The 23,899-nt window shown below is 46.8% G+C and overlaps 1 protein-coding gene across 1 annotated transcript in view; it reads left to right on the forward strand.

The window, feature by feature from the left end:
• Positions 1–23,899, forward strand: part of ANXA13 (annexin A13) — a 57,501-nt gene that overhangs the window by 32,413 nt on the left and 1,189 nt on the right. Inside the window, exons 4-11 of the mRNA XM_052651886.1 lie at positions 1,798–1,892; positions 5,658–5,828; positions 9,204–9,237; positions 9,343–9,422; positions 11,027–11,095; positions 11,507–11,608; positions 16,163–16,238; positions 20,405–20,517. Coding sequence (XP_052507846.1) covers positions 1,798–1,892; positions 5,658–5,828; positions 9,204–9,237; positions 9,343–9,422; positions 11,027–11,095; positions 11,507–11,608; positions 16,163–16,238; positions 20,405–20,517 — 740 coding nt within the window. The remainder of the gene's footprint in view (positions 1–1,797; positions 1,893–5,657; positions 5,829–9,203; positions 9,238–9,342; positions 9,423–11,026; positions 11,096–11,506; positions 11,609–16,162; positions 16,239–20,404; positions 20,518–23,899) is intronic.

Consider the following 23,899-nt stretch of genomic DNA (forward strand, 5'->3'; position numbering starts at 1 on the left):
ATGGAGCTGTGGCTTTCCTAGGAGCAGCGCACAGCCCTCCAACCCCTGGGTCAGCGCAGTCTTTCTAAGTCCCAGCACTGACTTTCCAAATAAAGCGATGTGGGTTGGGGCCAAACACTTCAAGTCTTTGCCAGCACACACTATTTACAGGCAGCAGGCATGAGAGGAGGTCTAGGAACAGGCAGGAATGCTCCAGAATCTGATGATTTGTCGTGTGGTTTAAGGGTGGAGCCAGGACTTGAACCCAGTCTGAAGAAATTGAATTCACGGTTTGTTGATCAAGGAGTCTTTTTCATTCCCATACCTGCAGCCCCTGGGACATCTTTGCTACTCTGCATGCAAGGATGCTAAGTCACTTGAGTCATGTCCAACTCTTTGCGATCCTATGGACTGTAGCCCACCAGACTCCTCTATCCATGGGATTCTTCAGGCAAGAACACTGGCGTGGGTTGCCCTCCACCAGGGGATCTTCCCCACCCAGGGATCGAACCTGCATCTCTTATGTCTCCTGCATTGGCAGGAGGGTTCTTGACTACTAGCACCACCTGGGAAGCCCCTTCCTATCCTGCGTCCAGGTTCTAAAAATGATACGCTGCCCTTCTTTCTTAGTCATTATCATTTCAGTATTGATCACAAATCCGCCTGCAATGCGGGAGACCTGAGTTCGATCCCGGGATTGGGAAGATCCCCTGGAAAACGGAAAGGCTACCCACTCCAATTTTGGCCTGGAGATTTCCATGGACTGTATAGTCCACGGGGTGGCAAAGAATTGGACATAACTGAGCAACTTTCACTTTCACCTATGATGAACAAGGATTATTTTGAGCATCAGGGGAAAAGTGTGGTTCAAAGGAGTTTAAGGGGTAACTACCCCTCAAGCTCCCGATTACAACTTTTCTCTGAAATTAACAAGTTTATGAATGGGCCTGATATTGTAACAATTTGGGCCTTTTGTCTTAACCTCTTTCACTCCATTTTAAGTAATTGGAGGCCAAGGAACATACCGTTTTTTTTTAAACAGCTTTTTTTTTTTTTGAGGTATAAGACACACCATACAATTCACCCATTTAAAGTGTTCAGTTGTTTTTAATGTGGTGATGTGTGAAACCATCACCATAGTCAATTTAGAACATTTTCATCACCTTAAAAAGAAACCTCCTACACTTGAGCTATCGCCTCTCTGCCCACCCCACCTTCAGCCACTGTTCTTCTTTCTGTCTTAATATAGATTTCCCTGTGCTGGGCTTCCATATGAATGGAATCACAATACTTCATCTTCTGTGACTGGTTTCTCTCACTTACCACCGTGTGCTTAAGGTCCACTCATATCGTCAAATGTATCGGTCTCCATTTCTTTTTCTGGCCAAGTAACGTTCCACCAAATGAATATGGCACGGTTCATTTTTCCATTATCCACTGATGGACATTCAAGTGGTTTGCACCTTTTGACCATTATGAATGATGCTGCTGTGAGCATTTGAATACAAGTTTTGTGCGGACATAAGTTTTCATTTCTCTTACATTTATGTTGAGCAATGAAATTAAGGGATATACTGTATTTGTTCCTCTTTCCACTGCAATGCCTAGTACTGTGCTTTATGCAATGTGAGACCTCAGTGGATACTTGTTAAGTGAATAAGGAGAATACAGTTATCAGCACAAGATATTAAAGTCAAATGGTCCATCTAGGTTATACAAAGTGTGTGACCTCTACCCTGGTTTCTCCAGCTGGACTTAAATAAACTTCCAGCTTGTTTCTTGCTCACCGTGGTTTTGTTTCTTTCTCCTGCACTTTAGGAACTGATGAAGCCGCCATCATCGAAATCTTATCAAGCAGGACATCAAGTGAGAGGCAACAAATAAAACAAAAGTACAAGACGACATACGGCAAGGTGATGCCAAGGGCCTTCAGCCACGCGCACACGGCCTTGGCCTTAACTGTCTCTTCGGCTTCCTTTATGTTCCCAAGACAGTGACAGATACCTTTAAGGCTTTATCTAGTTAGCCCAGGAGAAACAAAACAAGACACCTATTTAGAGCTTTAATCGACTTCAGAAAAACTGAAATGGCCTTGTTAACAGCCTGTAAAATCAATATTAACTCATTGCTTTTTAAATTGACTTCTTTATAAATTAATCCCTCAGTCATTTTTTCCCCATTCTTTTAGACTATCTTCACACATTAACTTATAGATAGGGCACTAATTTGAAAATCAGTTTTTGTGGGAGGGTCTTTATATAAGAATTATTTATTCGGGTGTCTTCAATAATGATTTATTCTTCATAAATGACTGTTACAAAAATTTAAAAACCAAAAAGTGAAAACACCCTCTGTTTCATTAAGCATCTATACCTTTTCCTTTCTTTACATGTTTCTTTTATTCTTATTGTTGATAGTGTTACGTACAGAAATCTTTAAGAATACACTAGCCTTTCTACAGTATTTTCTTCATCAATATATCATGAACGAAATTTAACATTTTCTTAATGTCATTAGAATGATCAGTTTACAAAATAAATATTAATTATGCTGCATTCTAATTCCAAATTTAGAAAATCTTTACAGTGTCAATAATCCTATGTATAATTAGATAGAGAGATAGAAAAGGACTTTCTTACAGGTTTCTCACTGGGTGGGCAACCATCTCTCCAGGCTTGGTCTCCTCACAAATACAATGATAAATTTGCCTCCCTTCTCAGGTTGCTAGGAGAATCAGGCAGGGGAATGCTGGCACCTTCCAGCAAAGGGAAGCCCTAATAAGGGATGGCTGTTTCCATCTTACAGAGAGGAAAGTGGAGCTCATCTATTTAAATGACTGATGCAAAACCACACACTTACTAAGAAAAAGAACCAGGCCTCGAGTCTAAGCCTTCCACCTCCAGGGCCAGCCATCACTTCTGGAGAACCTGTTGCCATAAGAGGAGGAGCAGTTTATTTCTACATTAAGTGGCCCAGACAGCTGTGCTTTTGTAGTTTTTCCTGCTTCTCTCCTCACGATGAGGCTTGTCAATGTCATTCACTGATGACACTGGGCAAGATAAGTGAAGCTTCAGCTTAGCTGATTTAAACTTAATTGAATGACATTGAACTTTCATCCTTGTCAGTGTGCCTGACTGTAGCAGCCCCTCAAGCACTGTGTCTACTTCTCTCCTGCTAATATGGAAAGTCAGATACAGGCTTCTTGAGCTTTGGTGTAAAATAAGAGTGTGTGTGCGCGCTAAGTCGTGTCTGACTCTTTGCAACCCAACAGACCGAAGCCCATGAGGCTCCTCTGACCATGGGATTTTTCATCAAGAACACTGGAGTGGGTTGCCATTTCCTTCTCCAGAGGATCTTCCTGACGCAAGGACTGAACCTGTGTCTATTGTGTCTCCTGCATTGGCAGGAGCATTCTTGATCACTGCACCACTTAGGAAGCAGTAAAATAAAAGTAAATGGGTTCAAAGCCAGACCCTCGGGCTTTGTTAAAGTGGGCACTCTATAGCACAAAATCTGCAATACCTACATCTGCCAATCATTTTTTTTTTTACTTTCCAATTCTCAGCTGTGTATCAGACGGCTGAGACCTCCAGAATCGTGTTACAAAGCTAGAAGACATCTCTTGTCATTGTTGTTCAGCTGCTCAGTCATGTCCAGCTGTTTTGCAACCCCCTGGACTGTAGTCTGCCAGGCTCCTCTGTCCATGCAGTTTCTCCAGGCAAGAACACTGGAGAGGGTTGCCATTTCCTTCTCCAGGGCATGTTCCTGACCCAAGGATTGAACCAGCATCTCCTGCATCAGTAGGCAGATTCTTTACCACTGAGCCATCACAGAAACCCTGGAAGACATTCAGTTCAGTTCAGTTCAGTTCATTAGAGACAAACAAATCTAAATCCTCAAGTCAACTGAGCTCCAAAGAGAATAAGTATCCCAAGGTGACACAGCTAGTTAGCAGGAAACCAGGGTCAGAGCCAAGGTATCCTGAGCTGGCTCCTATGTCCAAATAGAATGTAAACACACAGGGGTTTGTTTTCATGCTTGTGGCTTCTAAGAGCAGGCAGCTGGAATCTCTCTTCTCTGCAGTTCTATATAATGCCCATCTGACTTGAAAAAAGATTCCAGTCTTCGGGCGGATCCACACCAGAGCACTGACCAGAGGCCTGTCTTCACAAGGTCAGGGTTAGATGCAGCAGCTGCTATGGAATGAAGCTACTAATATTAACATCACAACCCACTACTGAGGCAGCAGATCCCAGGGCCTTGGACAAAAATCTTCTGGGTTTTTCTCCCAGATCTGGAACTCAAAGGTTCATTTGAGGAATAGTTGATTTGCCTTCTCTCTGAAAGTTTCACCAACATAGAATAATAATAACAGCAACAATAATAATCACTTGCTGAACATCGAAAATGTACCAGGCACTGTGTTCAGTGTCTACAAGGACTGTCTCATTTAATTCTCCCAACAACCCTAGGAAGTAAGTCTTACTATTCTCCCCATTCTTCAAAGAAGGAAACCGAGAGATGATGAAATTAAGCGCATTTCCGAGGTCACAGAACTCCGTGGCTGTGTTGTTAGCCATCATGCGTGGAGCTGAGTAGCCAGGCCCACTCCGTGCTGTAGCTTGGTCTATTGGCTTCCATTCTGACCCACACGGAGCAATCTCTCTGCATGAAAGTCCTTCTTTGAGGTCCTTCATTTTGGTTGGGATGTCGACAGCTCTAGCTGGACTGAACGTTCATTCTTGACGCTTTTCTCATTAAACCATCTAGCCAGAGGGAGCAGGCGGGAGCAGGCAGTCTACTGGTGATTGGAGGGGGCTTGCCAAAAACCGATGCCAGGGAGAATTTCATGAACTTCCCTCCCCCTACTTGAGTTCTTTCTCACGTGTGTCCCTTCTAGGATTTAACAAAACACCAAAGTGGATGTCCATGGAGCTTGCCCAGGACAGTCTCACGTTACTCCTGTCATCCCCCTGTGACAACAGGGGACAACTATTGGTAGTGCCCCCCTTCCACTCTCAGGGCTTCCCTGCTGGCTCAGCTGGTGAAGAACCCGCCTGTCAATGCAGGAGACACAAGAGATACAGTTTCGATCCTTGGGTCTGGAAGATTCCCTGGAGAAGGAGATGGCAACCTACTCTAGTATTCTTGCCTGGAAAATTCCAGAGGGGCCTGGTAGGCACAGTCCACGGGGTTGCAAAGAGCTGGACACAACTGAGCATGCATGTGCTTTCACGCTCAAAGCACCCCCATCCGGCCAGTGAATGAGCCAGTCTCCTGGAGAGGACAAACCTGTGTTAGTCCTCTCTAGCCAAGTGTTTGCAGATGAGTCCTTTATCTTACCAAGGTTCAGTCCATGGGGATAAAGCAATAAATACCTCCCCTCTTGGGGCTGTCTCGAGGATCAATGAGAAAGCTGTCTGAACCCTAAAGTGTTCTGCAAATGCTTGTTGTCATTGTGACTCATCTTCAGTGTCCCCAGCAGATGGATGGGCAGTCGGGTGACCATGGTCCTCCAGAGAAGGTCACTCACCCCTGTAGAGCTCCTGTCTAGGGCGTGCCCTGGGCATCCACAGCAAGTGTCCAGTATCCCCTGGGGCCGTGCCGCGCGGAAAGCAGACACCTGTCCCCCTGCCCTCAGGCCCTTCTCAGTCAGGACTCCTGCCATCTTCCCACAGGACCTGGAGGAGGTGCTCAAGAGTGAGCTGAGTGGAAACTTTGAGAAGACAGCCTTGGCCCTTCTGGATCGCCCCGATGAGTATGCTGCCCGGCAGCTGCAGAAGGCCATGAAGGGCCTGGGCACGAGTGAGGCAGTACTCATCGAGGTCCTGTGCACAAGAACCAATAAGGTGAGTCCCAGTCGAGCCCCTGAGGGAGCGTCCACATGCCCGTCAGAGAGGGTTACAGCAGCCAGAAGGGAAAGTCCTCCTAGCCCTCCACCCTGTGGTGAGCAAGTGTCTGGGCAAGCAATTTGCCCGCTTGGTTCACATTGGAGAGACGCCTCTTCCAATATTCTGATGGTCGGTTTTGGTGTTACTGCCCCTGGCTTGACAGGATAGAGCCTTCCAGAAGAGCTGTGTCAACCCAGCTTTATTTTTCCACAGAGATGCAGTTTCATATGTGGGATACGAGTCCTACTTTACCTGCCCAGCCTGATTTTGCAGGTCTCCTAGCACCAATACTGCAATTAGCAATCCAAGTGTGGATGCAGGGAGCAAAGGAATGAGGCAGGAGGGTGGGAATGCCAAGGGGATCCCAGGAAACATCTGGGGCTGCCACCACCTCCCCAGAGGTTTCCATGTCCTTCTGTTAGCAGCCCTCTCCCCTTGTCCCTTGGGTACATGCCATCATGTCAGGAGCTAAAAAGGACATTTGTGAAGGCCCATTCACATTTGGTTCCAGAACCCATAGGGGCCATGTGTGTGTGTTAGCTGCTCAGTCATGTCCAGCTGTTTGCGACCCCATGGACTGTAGCCTGCCAGGCTCCTCTGTCCATGGAATTCTCCAGGCAAGAATAGTGGAGTGGGTTGCCATTCCCTTCTCCAAGGGATCTTCCTGACCCAGGGATCAAACCCAACTCTCCTGCATTGCAGGCAGATTCTTTCCCATCTGAGCCAGCAGGGAAGCCCAGGGACCATGGACTTCATCAAGAGTAAAGAGGGTCCCCAGGTCATTCTCTGGAAACGTCCTCTTCTTCTGCAACATCCATCATGTAGAGTGGGGAGGTCCAGCAAGGAAAGTGCCAAGAAAACCCAACATTTTTGATTCCTCCAGGGAGGAAACAGAAGCAGCACCTGGAGCAGACGGCGAGGAAAACCACCCTGGCGCTCTGATGCTGCTGGGCTATTAATACTTAGGCCTCAAATGTCGATAACCCAGGCTTGTTCCTTCTGCTCAGCCTGTGCTGTCCAGCCCATTATCCGAGGCACCACCGGGGTCCAGGCTACAGGAGCAAACCCTTTACCTGAACATCCCTGGACTCCTCTTCTTCCCACAGATAATAAAACCCCTCTATTTGGGGTTAGGATAGTGGTTTAGAGGAGCCTTAGCACAGGTGGATGGCATTGGTTCTGTCCAATAACCACACAACTCTCCTTACTCAGCATCCCCATCTTTTCCAGAAGCACCAAAGTGCCAGTGACCCGGCAGCCAGTATCTGGGCAGCCTCCCTTGGCCAGAAGGTTAATTTGGTCATTCTTTTTCTAATCACATTTGTCCCCATGTGGCTCACTCTCAACCTAGTTTCTTTTGGGTCCTGGTCTTGAACAATGAGCAAGACTTTTTTTTTTCCCAATCAAATAGATCTGACAGCAAAAAGGAGAAAAGCAGGGAGGGAGCAGGCAACAGGTTCAGGCAGATCCTGGTAGTGGGTTGGAAGGAGAAAGGGGAGGGGGCTGCAGAGTCACAGGTGTTCAGCCCCCACCTCCTCCTACCCCCTTCCCGCCCACCGCAGCAACACGGGCCTGGCTCCTCACCTTCCATCAGCCCCACTCGCTTCTCCCCATTGCTGCCTCATGACCTTCATTTTAAACAGTTTGTGGGAGACACTGTGGGGAGACACTGGCTCTTATATGCTGCTGGGTCAAGTATAGACTGAGGCAGCTCCCAAGCGGCCCCCTCGGGACGAGCCAGTGAAACATATAGCCATACATGGCTTTATGCACTTCACTTTATTGCATTTTTACAAACTGAGTGTGTGCAGCAATGCTTCTTGGAGCAAGTCTATCAGCATAATTTTTCCAGCAGTGTTTGCTCACTTCTTGTCTCTGTGTCCTATTTTGGCAATTCTCATAATATTTTAAACCCTCCCCTGGAAGAAAGATGATGATTCACTGAAGGTTCAGATGATGGCTAGCATTTTTTAGGAATAAAGTATTTTTAAATTAAGGTATGTACATTATTTTTTTAGACACTATTGCACACTTCACAGACCACAGTAGAGTGTCAGTATAACTTCTTTCTTTTTATTTTTTTAACCTTTTATTTTATATTGGATTATAGCTGATCAACAATGTTGTGATAGTTTCAGGTGGACAGCAGAGGGACTCAACCGTACATATACATCAATGTAACTTTTGTATGTACTGGGAAACCAAAAGATTCATGTAGTTCACTTTATTACGACACTCATTTTATCAGGGTGGCATGTGCCTGTAAGGCAGTCCTTCCCAGCACACACCCTAGAGAGAGACTTGCATTGCAGCACATAGCAAAATTGTTGACTGAGTGCAGCCTTGTTTGAAGTAGAGAAAAATTGGAAACAGCCTAAATGTTCATCAGTCAGAGGCTGGCTAAATAAACTGGGGCTTACTGTAGGATGGAACATTTTGTTTCCATTAAAAAAAATGCTAGGTGACTAATAGTACATAAGCATAGCAGGACCTTAAAGACCTATTACTGAGTGAAAAAAATAAGTTGAACAAATATATACAGTATTCCAGTTTTTAAACACATACACAAAACAATTCTATATATTTTCAGTAGCACAGACATATACGTACAAATGCAAAGGGAAAATGTGCGCAGAGTTTCTAAAACTGGCTCCCTTGTGGGGAGGATGGGGAGTGAGATGGAGCAAGAAGGCAGTGAATGACTATGTTAGCTTAGGGACTTCGCTGGTGGTCCAGTGGTTAAGACTGCCTTCCAGTGTAGGGTGTGTGGGTTTGATCCCTGGGTAGGGGGCTAAGATCTTCATGGCCAAGAAACCAAAACAGAAAACAGAAAAAGTATTGTAACAAATTCAATAATGACGTTAAAAATGATCCACATCGAGGAATCTTTAAAAAATAAATCAGCTTAGCTGTAATGCTTTCACTTTTAACTAAGAATGTGTGTGTGTGTCTGTGTGTGTGTTAGTCACTCAGTCGTGTCCAGCTCTTTGTGACCCCATAGACTGTGACCCAACAGCTCCTCTGTCTGTGGGATTTCCCAGGCAAGGATACTACAGTGGCTAGCCATTCCCTTCTCCAGGGGATCTTCCCACCTAGAGATTGAACTCTCCCACATTGCAGGCAGATTCTTTACCCCCTGAAGCACCAGGGAAACCCCTTATCTCCACACAGCCAGGGACTTGCTGACTTGCTCTAGGTTTGGACCTTGAGCTGCAGGGACTGCCCCCTTTGGAGGAAGTCATGAAGGCATCCTGTGTCCAGAAACAGGCTCTGCCTATCTTATCAATAAACCCCGCCTTGAAGTATTGATTTTTTTTTTATTATCTTTCCTAGGAAATCATTGCCATTAAAGAGGCCTACCAAAGGTGTAAGTGACCTTTTGTTCTGACTTCAGATACTAAAGAATGCTTCTTGCAAACTACCTCTGGGAAACTAAATCTGCTTCCTCTCCTCCTTTCTTCTTCCGCTAAAGTGTTTGACAAGAGCCTTGAATCAGATGTCAAAGGGGATATAAGTGGAAGCCTAAAAAGAATTCTGGTCTCCCTGCTACAGGTAAGAGTGAAGAGGCCTCACCTGCTTCATGATCCTGAGAAACAGCCCTTGGCAACGTGCAACCATGCTGTAAAAGGCAGTGTAGATAATATTCCTTCTCTTATTAAATTGCTACTGAGGAACCACCAACCTGTCTTCCGTCCATCTAGCTCTTCTGAAATTATTCATTGGAGATTTCCCCCCTTGTAACAATCTGCCTTGTTATTTGCAGTCTACAATCCCTTTCTGTTAGTGAGTCATTTCATTAAGCATTGCCATCTCACTTTGCCAGTGAGGAACCTCTAGGGGTATACACAGTAACATACAGGCCGGGAGCAAGAGCCAACTCATCTGACCCCAAATAGGGTCCTTTTCATGATACAACTAACTTCCAGGATTCACCCTAAGTCTAGGCCTGTAGGAACCTCTTGGCCAGGAAAGCAGGGTTTTCAGAACTGGCCCTGCGAGGACGCAGCCCCTGGGCCTCCAGCCAGATGGCATCTGCCCTCTCATTGACACACCAGTCTTTCTGAGCTTTGTGTGTTTCCTCTGATTACTTTCCATGTGGATAGACTGACAGCAGAGAACACATAGATAGAGTAAGCCTGAGCTATAGCAGGAAGACTATACGAATGGTCTCCTGCTACGTAGCAAACTGCTGCAGACTTAGCAACAACACACATCTACGATCCAGCAGTTTCCACGGGCCGGGGCTCCTGTTACAGGTTAGTTGAGCCCTTGGCTCAGGGTCTCTATAGACTGGAATCCAGGGCTGCCATCTCCTGTGAGGCCTGGGGTCCTCTCCTAAGCTCACTGGCTGTTGGCAGATTTCAGCTCTCTGGGGCTGTATGACTGATGCTCCTGTTTTATTGCTAGCTGTCAACTAAAAAGACCCTCAGTTCCTAGAGGCTACCCACAGTCCCCTGTCATGTGGCTCCAGAGAGAGTTCAGAGCATGGCTATATGGTTTCTTCCAGACCAGGGTGAGCTCATCTCTCTGACTTCTTCCATCTCTGACCTCTCAGAGCTCACCTGATTGGGTCAGACCTACCCAGGGTAACTGATTAGGGACCTTAATTACATCTGCAAACATCCCTGTTGCCACATAAACATAACACGATCACAGGGGTGACACCTCACCATGTCTACAGGTCTTGTCCACACTCAAAGGGAGGAGATTAGTGTGGGCCGTCAGGGTCACCTTAGAATTCCACCTGCCACTAAAGGGCTTAAGTGAGACCTCCAAGACCTTCCATGACCAACATCCAGGGTTCTTCAGGACAGGGACCCTGAGAGGTGCAACTTGATATTTTGGAAGGAAAGAGATACCTTCCCAACAGACTCATTCTAGGGGACATCATGAGGTTTCTTAGAGGTCAGAGGGGTTTGTGAGTGACCTTGGATTCTACAAAAAAAAAAAAAGGAAAAATGTTTTGTCACAGAAGCTACTCTGTTTATCAGTTGTGCCCAAAAGATGGCAGCAAAGAGCAGTGCTGCCCCTTTGCCAGGCTGAGTCTAATTTTCAGGCCACTGCTCTGAAATCACTGCTTTTCAAGGACTTTCCCTTTTTTGTTTTCTTTGCTCAAGCAGGAACTCAAGTTAATAACAACGTGCTGATTTTTCTAGGCTAATCGTGATGAAGGAGATAATGTGGACAAAGATCTAGCTGGGCAGGATGCCAAAGAGCTGTATGATGTAAGTATGCGGGTGTGCCAGTCTCTGCAAATGGTTCTCTGTTATTTAACACGATTTTCAACAATTATGTCTTTCTTTTATGTGAATCGGAATTACTTGGGAAATAAGTATGATCTTGAAAGTATTTTTCATCTATACTGTCTTCATGAACCTAAAAGAATTGCTTATTCTATTATTTTACTCTCGTGTTAACCACCTCAGATCCATTCTGAAATAAAGGAACATATAAATAATATAAATAGATAAGTGAGGTATACTTGTGGGTTAGAAATTGAAAGCGCTAGGTCAATCCATTTGGCTTCTCTTCGGCTCATGTTTTATTGTTTCCTTTAAGTGAGGCCTGGTGACAGCTGTGTATATTTGGTCTTTTTGCAAAAGTCATTTTCAAAATGTTTGCACTTGGTTCTCTAGGCAGGGGAAGGCCGCTGGGGCACGGACGAGCTTGCCTTCAATGAACTCCTGGCCAAGAGAAGCCACAAGCAGTTACGAGCCACCTTTGAAGCCTACCAAACTGTAAGTGACCCAGCACTAAGGCAAGGAGTTCACACAGGAACAGTCCCAAGTTATCTCCAAAAGAAGCTGAGATCTGGGATATGGAACTGAGCGGTGGGAGCAGGGGCGGCGGGTGTCTTTTACAATAGCAGTTCTCAATCACGGATGATCTTGCACACCCTTAGGGATATCTGGGGCTTCCCAGATGGCGCGGTGGTAAGGAATCCTCCTGCCAATGCAGGAGATGCAAGAGACTCGGGTTTGATCCCGGGGTTGGGAAGATTCCCTGGAGGAGGGCACAGCAACCCACTCCAATATTCTTGCCTGGAGAATCTCATGGACTGAGGAGCCTGGTGGACTACAGTCCGTAGGGTCACAGAGAGTTGGACATGACTGAACACACACACACACACGCACACAAGGGATTATTTGATCATGCCTGGAAATATGTCACAACCAGATGTGTTGGGGGGAGCAGTGCTATTGGCATCTGGAGGGTCAAGACCAGGGATGCTGTTAAACATCTCACGATGAACAGGACAGCTCCCCACAACAGGCAACCATTCGGCCCCAGTGCAGTGCTGAGGCTGGGAAACCCCACTTTGCAGCAGAGGCTAGGACAACAGGTCAAGTTTAGGAGCAAAGCCCTGGAGTCAGAGGGCCCAGGTTCAAATCCTGGCTTTACTGTAACAAGTGACCAGATGTCTCCATCTTCATTTGTAAAAAAAGACCCTGAACATCATCTTCCCAACCTCAAGGGATTATTTTAAGAGTTAAATAAGATGAATATAAAAGGCTCAGGACAGTATCTGGCTTGTAGTAAGCATACAAATGTTTGCCCTTATTTTCATTCCAATTGACAATTGGCTAAACAGTGCCTGAGACAGATGCAATAACACCTCAGAGATACATTCCTGAAAAGGTGTGTATAAATTGCTTTTATACAATTATTTTTTAATCTGATGATCATTTTAAGCCAACAAGGTGAGTTAGCTATTTCAAGACACTTAGTAGTTAGTCCTTCCCTGAAAATCAGTCTTTGATTTCAGGAAGGCTTTTGTGGACTATCAGATATTCTTTTGTCTAGTATTTTTTATTTGTGGAGTGCTTTTAACTATTCAAAGCACATCTGTACCCTGTGTCTCATTTCAATTTCATAACAATACTGTAACTCGAATGTAGGCTGAACAGCCGTTGTTACCCACAACTGCTGGACAAGGGAAGTGTGTTATGAGTAAGGAGCCATCTGTTACTTATCAGGACCACACAGCAAGTCAGTAGCAGAAAGTGGATGAGAGCTCCAAGATTCCCCAGCCTGAGCCCCTACCTCGGCTAGAGCTGGCCGCTCCTCACTCAGAATAGCGTTTCCGACGTGTTGCCAGCAGATGAAAAGACAAGAAAGCTTTGGAATTTTATCATTGCTGTATATAAGCCTTTAGGGCCCTCTGCTTTCAAATCGTGCCCAGAGTCCTGATCAAAGGCAGCTCACCCTGAACTCCCCTGGCCTTTGGGCCTGGAGCTGAGTAGACTGAGCTGGAAGCCTTCTCTATGACCTAGAACCTCTTCCCATTAGGCAGGGGCCGTGGATGGAGTTTCTGGGGTGGTTGTCATTGGGCATCACTGTAGAAACACACATACATGTGTGTGTGTGCATGTGTGTACACATGAGTTACTGACAACCTAAGGATACTCCCTAAGCCAATTGTTCTTAAAATTAATCCTGAATCAGCAGAATCAGTATCACTTGAGAACATTCTTAAAACAAGAATTCTTAATCCCCACCCTGGATCAACTGAATCAGATTCCCTGAGGTTGGGGTCCTACAATCTGTGTTTTAATCAGTCCTCTAGATCCTGATGCATGTGGAAGTTTAAGAAGTCTGCTCTAGGCTGTATGACCCTGGGCAAATTACTAAGGGTTCTGTGCCTCAATCTCCCCAACTGCAAAACAGGGATAATAATGTACCTGCTTCACAGAGTTAGTAAGGATTAAATGAATAACAGATTTAAAGCATTTAGTGCCTGGCATGCAGTGGGTGCTCAGCTAACATTAGCAGTTGGTAGGAGTCTCCCTGTGTGAACAAACAGCAACAAAAAACAGCTGAAACTCAAATGGAAAATAAGATAATCTACTGATCTGAGGATTCTTTACATGAAACCAGCTTTAAAATGCTATTAATACCTATTCATCTATTCCAAAAACCTTGCTGGGACATTATTCATCTTGATCTTTATCACTGATTTTGAGGGTTCACCATGACCATGATCTTGGGAATCTGGCTCCATAAATTTTCTCATGGTCTCTGGCTAAAAGCACTAAGATGCTAGAGTCAGATCATTGAAGTCTATTATGTGACATAGGTTTTGCTGGTATAGCGTTGAATTTTAATTTTTGGCACAAAAACTTTGCCCTTGATTTGTCCTCTAAACTTGAATCTTAACTGCTGACACTGTCAGAAATCCCAGCCCAAACAACAAAGCTTCCCAACTGTGCCGCACTGTGAAAAGTTATTACTCTCCACAAGTCTACCAAACATGAGAGGCTTATAGAGTTCTGATGTTCCCAAACAGGGCTCAGTATAAATTGTAGCTATACATACCTTCAGCCCCAGGTCACTTTCTCCCCACCGCACCCCTCATCACTTCTCCCCTCCCCTTACAAAGTTTTTCTAAGCCCATTCCAGAGCCTTTAGCCCTTTAGCTTTTATAACTAAAACCAGAGTGCCTATGGTTCTGCTGTGGGCATGTGGTCAATCAGGGGCATCAGTTTTAAAAGAAAGAAATGTCTCCCCTATTCTTCTAATAATCTCTCCACAGACAATGCTACCTGGTAAACTAGAAGCCTTTGAGGCTTGTCTGGAATCCACCCTGGCAATGTGTTTTTGTACCGAGATCACAAAACCCGGTTTTGTTCAAAGAGCTCCCTGAGAATTAAGTGTTCCAGTGGGGAGCATGCCATTTGCAAAGGAGAGTCCTAGTACCTTGGGCCAGTGGATTGTTTTCCATTTGTGTTCAGTGGAGCCTCTGGAGGTGACTTGGGAGCTATCAGGAGGGGATAGGGTCAAGAGACAGGCAGAGAAGAAAGGACAATGCCATCTCCCTGTAGCTCATCAATAGCGCCCCCTGGAGACGGGCAGCGATGAGACTCTGAGAGGAGGGGAGCCTGGCGTCTAGGGCTGGGGTCAGCCTTCTCCTGCCTCCCTAGAACAGCTCTGCTTTCCTGCTTTTATCTGTCATGTAGAGTGAGATGCTATAGAAAATTTAAAAATACTGTTCTAGCCCAGTATTAACAATAAAAACAGAAAGTGGTTTAGTGTGAGGATTTTTTTTTAAGTAAACACAGACCTATGTGAATACAATCTCCTTTTGTAACACAACCTCTGTCTACAGAACAAGAACCCTGTTCATGGTTGAAAGGGAGAGCAGTTTCTTCTGAAATACTAGCTCCCACATCCAACCCCTAAACAACTGAGGACAGCTAAGAAAGGGACAGGACTGAAAGCCCCCAACCCAACTCCCATCTTATCTAGGTCCATTCCACACCGGACCTCTAGATGGGCCAGCTATGATGAGAAGATCAAGCGACGGGTTTCACTGAATTCAGACCCTCCTCCCCCTGCATCCATCGTGCTCCCACCACAAAGAAAATGTTGTTTACCAGGATTTTCAGAATAAACTCCCCTGCTGTGTCCTCAAAGGCCCCAGTTATTTATAGACTCACAGTTGTGTCATAGCCTCAAAAGATAATTTCTAAGGAAGAAGTTTCAATATTTCTAATGCTTAACTGCATTTCCCAAACCTGAAGTTTCTCCTTTCTCTTTATATGCCTGCTCTGAGCTTAGCCCAGGCGGTACTTGTGCTAAGTGTGGTCACAATTTACTCTAAACTTCAGCTTCTATAAATATTTGGAAGGACACCTAACGTGTAATGCTACGCAGAATGATAGGCGAGCTGGGGGTGAATATAAGATCATTCGGAGTCTCCCCAGAGGAAAGAAAATTGGCATTTGACGTGGTCAGGCCCCCTACACAACCCCCACCCTGCTTCTAGCCCATGTAGCCCCATCGTATCAGAAACATTAGACCAAGTCCTTGCCGTGAATTTCACAGCCTCTACCTATGTCGCCCAGACTGTAGCTGCCTGAGCTCCCCGTCTCAGTTTACAACGGAGGAGATGATTATAACCACAGGCTCCTGAAAAACTGGAAATGGAAAGAATTTTTATAAACACATGGGAAACTCAAGTACTATAGAAATACAAAGAATGTTGTTTCGGTATTTACTCATTGTTCTTCCACTTTCTGATTCTTACAGAAGAGGAAACTGAGGCCGAGGGGGTGGTCCTGCCTGCGGTCACGTCCAGTAGGGGTCAGACTCCCTTGGCCCCAAGAGTCCCCACTCAAATGGAGGGAGTACCACTCCCAGCCCTGCAAGGGATGAGGCCATGTGGGAGTTTCAAAGTTTCCTTGGTCCTTGCATGACCAAATCTGGATGAATCTTTTTGTGGAGGAACAAGCCTCCAGGGCACCATGGCCAAGAGCAAAAGCTGGACTAACAGCTAGGCTTTCTCTTTCTAGCTCATCGGCAAAGACATCGAAGAGGCCATCGAGGCAGAAACATCAGGAGACCTGCAGAAGGCCTACTTAACGCTTGGTGAGTAAAGCCAGGAGAGCCCCTGACTTCAGCCAGGCTCCTTGGAACCAGACTCGGAGATAGAGGTTTGTGTGCAGGAAGACTTCAGGTAATAGTCTGAGAACCACAACACATCTTAGCAGCCTTGGGAAGGGAGAGAATGGGTCTGATGCAGCTGCAACAGGAGCTTTTCTGGTCCCCAGGAAGCCCTGAACTCGAGATGTCTGAAGTGTAGGCAAGGGTCCCAGGCCTTCGCACCCCTCATCAAGCAGCTGGCTGGCTGAACCCACAGGGCATGTGCAACCTTGGGGAAGCCAGCTCCCTCCTTTGACTCCTAATGTGCATGACCCAGTCACTCCCTCCCTCCTGAAAAGTGACTCAGCTGTGAGCAGCCAGCACGTAACACTTTGCCTGAGTGCCATGGTCCTGAAGACAGAAGATTTGGGACACATCACAGCATCCACTACAGTCCCACTAAGACTGTGGGTCCCCAGCAGCAACCACCAACAGCCTGAGGCCATTGTCTAGTCCCAGGGCAGCAAGGGGTCACATGACACACACTCGAAAGCACTCAGGTTCGGATCCATGGACAAGTTTTCGCAGGTGCCTGATGGCTCGAGGGTGACCTTTTCCATTTGGTTCCCTTCGACATTGGAATGAATGAGGTCTGTTTAGAAAGCAAGGGGGAGGAGACCAGATTATGGCCATGCCAAGCAAACGCCAGGCCCTTCTCTCCAGGTGTTGCCCGTGAGGCAGGAAATAGCAGAGAGATGGGTACTGGGCTGTGACTGGCAGGCTCCTTTCTCACTTTTGCAAGTCCTGGAAGGAAGGCATTGTCCATTGTCCACACTCCAGTGGTGCGGAGGCCAGGGCAGCATCCCAAATGGCACAAGAAATGGAGAGAATATCCCCAGAAGAAGAGGAAGAACCAAAAAAGCAGCCCCTGGAAGCTTAAAAAATGTCCTCTCGCTGCCAAACTCTTTTGTTTTGCCTTTTTTCTTTCTTTCTTTCTTTTTTTTTTATGGGACTTTTGGGAGCAATGTCAGCAATTGATAATTTTTTTTAATCCATCAACATTTTGCATTCAAACTAGCCGCTCGGCTGTTGTGATCCAGTGCAGAGGCCTGAGCATCCTTAATGTTGCCCCTGTCCCAAGATGGATACACACAGATGACTGTCCTTGGGGCTTTAAGGATGACTGTCTCAAGTAAACAGAGATCTACTCATGGCCCATTTACAAGGCTCCAAATCCCTTCTGTACTTGCAGTTGTAAAGAATTAGGAAAACACCAGAATTCAGTCAAAAGATTAATATCAATCCTTATTGATATCAAGTATTAATGGTAATAAAACCATTCAAGTCTGTAACATTTACTTAGCACCTGCTTGGGCCAGGGGTTGTGCCAGGCATGGGAATCAGTGGGAAACAGGTCCATTTTCTCTTCTTAAGAAGCGTCAAGGTCAGGACAAACACACAAACCAATGGACTGAGCTATAGTAAAGATAAAATGGGCTTCTCTGATGGCTCAGCAGGTAAAGAATCCACCTGCAAAGCAGGAGACCCAGGAGATACGAGTTTGGTCCCAGGGTCAGGAAGACTCCCCTGGAGAAGGAAACGGCAACCCCTTCCAGTATTCTTGCCTGGAAAATCCCCATGGAGAGAGGAGCCTGGCCGACTACAGTCCATGGGGTTGCTGAGTCAGACACGACTGAGCATGCACGCACAAGCACAAATGCACAAAGATAAAAGCAATCAGAGCAAAGCGAGTACGGAGGAAGGAAAGGGCCCGGCCCTACAGTTGGGGGACCGTGAAAGGCAGGAGTGAGGTGGACTCCCCTGGTAGTAAATTAAAAAGAGATCAGAAAAGACCTTGAAAATGAACCACGAAGAAAGTGGAACATGATTCCATAACTAAATTCTCTAGACATTTCCCCACCCTGCTCCTACCTAACTAGTAAAGATGCCAGTGTGAAGCTAAAATTGAGGAGGAGGTGTTTATGAGACCAAATGGTTCTCAGTGCTCACAGTCTCTGGAACAGCAGTTCTCAAACTGGAGTCTGACGACCCCCTGTATCAGAAGCACCTGGGGGAAGGGGATGTGAAAATGCAGTTTCCGAGTCCCAGTCCAGGCCACCCACTTAGAACTTGCAGGAATTCAGCCCAAAGCCACACCTTTACAAGCTCCCCAAGTGGTTGTCTTACTTTCCCTGGAGTTTGAGAATCCCTGCTCTGCATGCCCAGAGGAGCAGGGGACACAGCAGAGCATCTGGCTGCCCTGCACCCACAGCCACCAACAGCTTTATTCCCATATCCTCCTGAGCTGTGTGAGCATGCATGCTAAGTCGCTCCAGTCATGTCTGACTCTGTGTGACCCTATGGACGATAGCCCACCAGGCTCCTCTGTCCATGGGATTCTCCAGGCAAGAATACTGGAGTGGGTTGCCATGTACTCCTCCGGGGAATCTTCCCGATCTAGGGATCGAACCTGCATCTCCTATGACTCCTGCTTTGCAGGTGGGTTCTTTACAACTGAGCCATCTGGGAAATCCTAGCCCCATCCAAACTTTTGGGGCCTTCCTGCAGCTGTGACCAGCAGAGCTTGTTCACCAGGCATAGCCTGTATACAGCAGCAAAGTTGAGAATTTTCTCCCCAAAATATCAGGAAGAAGGAATTCAAGGGAGAAGTCACCCCTAGTGTAGGCTCAGAACACATCTGCCTGACATCAGGCAGATGATTATTTCAACATCAATTAATACAAATGCATGGCAGAAGGTCCTCAGGAAAATCGTGTGAGGTCACCAGCTCAGAATGCCTGGGAAGGGGGGTGCCACAGTGAGTCTCAGATACGTTGCTCCTCAAATTGCCAGGTTCACCCCCCAAACCACCACCAATTCAGCAGCTTGTGGATTCAGACACCTGGGTCTGGGCTTCTCTGGTGACTACCACATAACCTAAAAAATAAGGAGACAGACCCCCAAACTAGACTCTGCTTCCCCAGTTCTGTTCCCGCCTCTGGCTTGTAAGCATCAATCCCATTGGCAATTACCTAGCAAACAAGAGTTCTCATTACAGGACATGGTGAGGATGTGCATTCCACACTTATGCTGAATTTATTACTTATCCCTAACATAAAAAATGTTCATTGTTCTAGGCAAAACATCAACAACATAAACAGAAAAGAGTTTATTCCCCCAAAGTGTTAGACACCAGTGAACCTGGGAGGAGGGAGGACAAGCCAAGATTTATCCCCAGGAGCAGAGGTGCACCCCATCCCCTGAGTGCTGATGAGAGACCACACTTTGTTAATTTGTGGACTAGCTCATAGTTCATTCATTTCTGACTGGGGCAGGGCTCGAAAAGAGCAATTAGCAGCATCACAGGAAGATGCTGTGTAGACAGGACCAAACATTTCATCAAGCCCACATCCCAGGCCGCACACGATGAAGGTTGTGGAGACTTCGGAAAAGATTCAGAGATGAAGCTCACACCTAAAACCCAGTGATGAAAAATGAAGGGAAGGAAGTTTGCTTAGCACGGCAGGCAGGAGGATCACAGTGCAACTGAGCCAGTCTTCACGATTACCAGGTTTTGTTATGGAGAGTTTGCAGGCCAGTCTGTGCTCCCCCTCGGGGGCTTCCCTGGTGCCTCAGTCGGTAAAGAATCCACCTGCAATGCAGGAGACCCAGGTTTGATCCCTGGGTCAGGAAGATCCCCTGGAGAAAGGAGTGGCAACCCTCTCTGGTATTCTTGCCTGGAAAATTCCACGGACAGAGGAGCCTGGCAGGCTACAGTCCATGGAGTCACAAGCATCGGACACGATTTAGAGACTAAACCACCACTGTGTTTCCCCTCCACACCTGACTCTGGCATCAGAGATTCTGCTGGTGAGAATCGTGAACGTTGCAGGGAGAGCCTGAGGGTGCCCACAATGCTCCTCCTCCTCCCCAGGGTCTTCAGGGAATAGGAGAGGTTCTTATGTGTCTGAAGGCAACTTGCTTGAAGAGTCGGGTGTCCTGACCCCAGGGGAATCTTCCAGATGCTTTATCAACAGTGTGAAGTCTGCTCCTTTCAAAGGTCATGACTCCATCCGCTCCCAGGGCAAGCCAGCTCTGTTCCTCCCCAGCATCTCCCTGTTACTGAACAAGACGTGACCGCCTCGTGCTCTTTTTCCCTTTGTCCTGCCCAGTGAGGAGCGCCCGGGACCTCCAGGGCTACTTCGCTGACCGTCTGTACAAGTCCATGAAGGGGGCGGGCACCGACGAGGACACCCTCATTGACATCATTGTGACCCGGGCTGAGGTAAGACGCATTTGGCTCCACCTTCTTGTTTTGCCACCACGGAGGTCATCAACAGATCACTTTTTTAAAGGGTGTATCTACAGAGATGGCCCTTGCTTTCCCAGATGTTGTGGAAGGACACTGTGCTGTGCTCCAGTCGGTTTCTTTTCAGAAAAACACAATAACCATAGTGGCTTCTATGTCTTTTCCTTTTCCATCTTTGCTTTCCCGCACTGTGGGGCATGTGAGATCTAAGTTTCTGGACCAGGAATCACACCCATGCCCCTTGCAGTGGAAGTGCAGAGTCTTGACCACTGGACTACCAGGGAAGTCGGCAGCTTCTATTTCTGCCATCCGTGCCTCCGGAGAGCTTGGGGCGGTGGCTGGAAGGGACCTGGAGGGGCTGGTCTGGGTAGGGCAGCTCCTTTTGAAGAGCTTCCCTGGCGGCTCAAAAGGTAAAGAGTCTGCTTGCCATGTGGGAGAACCCGGTTCAACCCCTGGGACAGGAAGATCCCCTGGAGAAGGCAATGCCTACCCACTCCAGTATTCTTGCCTGGAGAATTCCATGGACAGAGGAGTCTGGTGGGCTACAGTCCAGGGGTTGCAAAGGGTTGGACACGACTGAGTGACTAACACTTTCACTTGGCAACAGGTCACCCAGCAGCAGAGCCTTAGCAAGTCCTTTCCAGACTCCTGAGTTAGGCCTTTATTTCCTTAAACACACCCCCAAAGCACAATTCTGCACAAAAACCATGTCAGTACAAGACAAGGTTTCTCAACCTTTTTAAAATTAGCGATCCCCGCACGAGGGAGCCTTTTTAGACCTCATTTTTTCCTAATCTTTACTCCCCTCCAAGAAACGTTAACACAGCTTACACTGTATATCTGTTTATGTTCCTCATGTATAGACGTAGTTACATTTACATTAAGAGATTTGGATTCTTTTTTTCAGCCTCTAAGAACCAATTTTGCCCCTTTTGGGAGCATTATCGCCCCCCTCTGAGAATGCCTGAGCATAACAAAGGCCCAGGGAGAGAAATAGCCCAAAAAGTTTGGAAACAACTGTTAAGACTCAGATTCGGAATACAGGGCCACAGAGAGGAGGAATTACAGGAGAGAGGGGAAGCGGCATTTCATCCACAGCAGAGAGACCTTGGAGGGTGAAGTGGAACTTGAACTTGAAAACCACTGACATCTTCCCTCAAAAACGTGTTAAATGAGGGGGAAGAGATACCAACCCAAATTCTGGCCCCCATATTTCTGGCAAATAATACTTAACATCTGACACTGTTTTGAAACATAACTTAGCAACACGACCGTTCTTTCATTTTTATTTCTATTCCTGGAATTTCTCCTCCCTCTCTTTCTCCTCCTCCATGATTGATTCATATTTCCTTTTCTCTCCCAAAGCCCCTGTCCTTTCCTCCTCCTCTCTCCCTCCCCCAGTCTCTCTGCCACCCTCTTCACTTTGTTTTGGTTGCTCTGAATCTCTCTCTTTCCTTAATCTCTCCAGGTCTCTGCCTTCTCTGTCTCTCTGTCTCTTAGTATCTCAGGCCCAGCCAGAGTGTCTGCAGATCCTAGGACACTCCGAGGAGCAGGTTGGTGACAAAGGCCAGCAAGGATGCTAAAGAGCCCAGGGGTTGGAGCTCTCCGAGTGATCCCCAGGGTACCACGGTCACTCCAGCATGCTGGACTGTGGACTGGTTATTCCAATATGCTCTGTCCTAGCTCAGTGCTGACCACAGGCCCTGGGTCACCTCCATATGGGGACCATTCCCTCTGAATGCTTCGGGCCCAGACAGTTATATTGGCCAGATCCCCTAGTCCCCCAAAGCTGCCTGATACTAGAAAGCCCGGGAGAGCCCCATCCTGTCCCTGCACTCACCTCCCTCCCCCAGCCAAGCAGCCTACCAGTCAAGGAAGCAGGGGACATGTGCCACCTGCCTGATCTCTTGCACAGCGTCCCCTTCCAACAGCCCTGCACTCTTCTACCCTCTCTTTCTCTCACTTTCTGTCTCCTGTTGGGCCCTCTAATTGGGATAGGAGAAAGTAAGAACCAGAAACCTGGGCAATGGTCTGTGGGTCTCTCTAGAAAGCCCTTCCCGGGTGGCACTCGTGATAAAGAATCTGCCTGCCAGTGAAGGAGAGGCAAGAGACTCAGGTTTGATCCCTGGGTTGGGAGAATCCCCTGGAGGAGGAAAATGGCAGCCCACTCCAAAATTCTTGCCTGCAGAATTCCATGGACAGAGGAGCCTAGCAGGCTACAGTCTCTGGGGTCACAAAGAGTCGGACACAACTGAGCAACTGAACAAATACTAGAAAGCAAGATATAGTCTAATTTGAAAACAATAATGATAACAAACAAAAACCAAAAGAATTCCTGGTAAAAGAGAGCTCTGTGCTTCTTTTATGAGACTTCCTGTGTTCTATCTGGAATAATATCTTCCATGGCACAACTATTATCTCCTTTACTAGGCTGTAAGAGTCTTTAGAGCAAACCAATCTTTTTATTCATGTTTCTTAGGTCCTTTCTCCACCTCCAGCACCTAGGTGGTACCTTTTCAAGCTTTTCAATTGATCCTTGAACAACACAGATTTGAACAGTGTGGGTGCTCTCATATGCAGATTTTTTTCAATAAATAATAGTACCTGTGTTCTCATTTTACAGACCTTTAAATTAACTAAGTGTGAGGAAAAGTTTGTATTTCCTTGTTGTTTAGTCACTAAGTGTTGTCTAACTCTTTTGTGACCCCATGGCCTGTAGCCCACCAGGCTCCTCTGTCCATGGGTTTTCCCAGGCAAGAATACTGGAGTAGCTTGCCATTTCCTTCTCCAGGGGGTCTTCCCAACTCAAGGATCAAACCCAAGTCTCCTGCATTGGCAGGCCGATTCTTTACCATTGAGTCACCAGGAAAGCCCTTGCCATTCAGTTCAGTTCAATTCAGTTGCTCAATCGTGTCCAGCTCTTTGCGACCCCATGAATTGCAACACGCCAGGCCTCCCTGTCCATCACCAACTCCCGGAGTTCACTCAAGCTCACATCCACTGAGTCGGTGATGCCATCCAGCCATCTCATCCTCTGTTGTCCCCTTCTCCTCCTGTCCTCAATCCCTCCCAGCATCAGGGTCTTTTCCAATGAGTCAACTCTTCGCATGAAGTGGCCAAAGTACTGGAGTTTCAGCTTTAGCATCATTCTTTCCAAAGAAATCCCAGGGCTGATCTCCTTCAGAATGGACTGGTTGGATCTCCTTGTAGTCCAAGGGACTCTCAAGAGTCTTTTCCAACACCACAGTTCAAAAGCATCAACTCTTGGGTGCTCAGCTTTCTTCACAGTCCAACTCTCACATCCATACATGACCACAGGAAAACCATAGCCTTGACTAGATGGACCTTTGTTGTCAAA

The sequence above is a fragment of the Budorcas taxicolor genome, chromosome 14 (assembly GCF_023091745.1).
Source record: "Budorcas taxicolor isolate Tak-1 chromosome 14, Takin1.1, whole genome shotgun sequence".
Lineage (NCBI taxonomy): Eukaryota > Metazoa > Chordata > Mammalia > Artiodactyla > Bovidae > Budorcas > Budorcas taxicolor.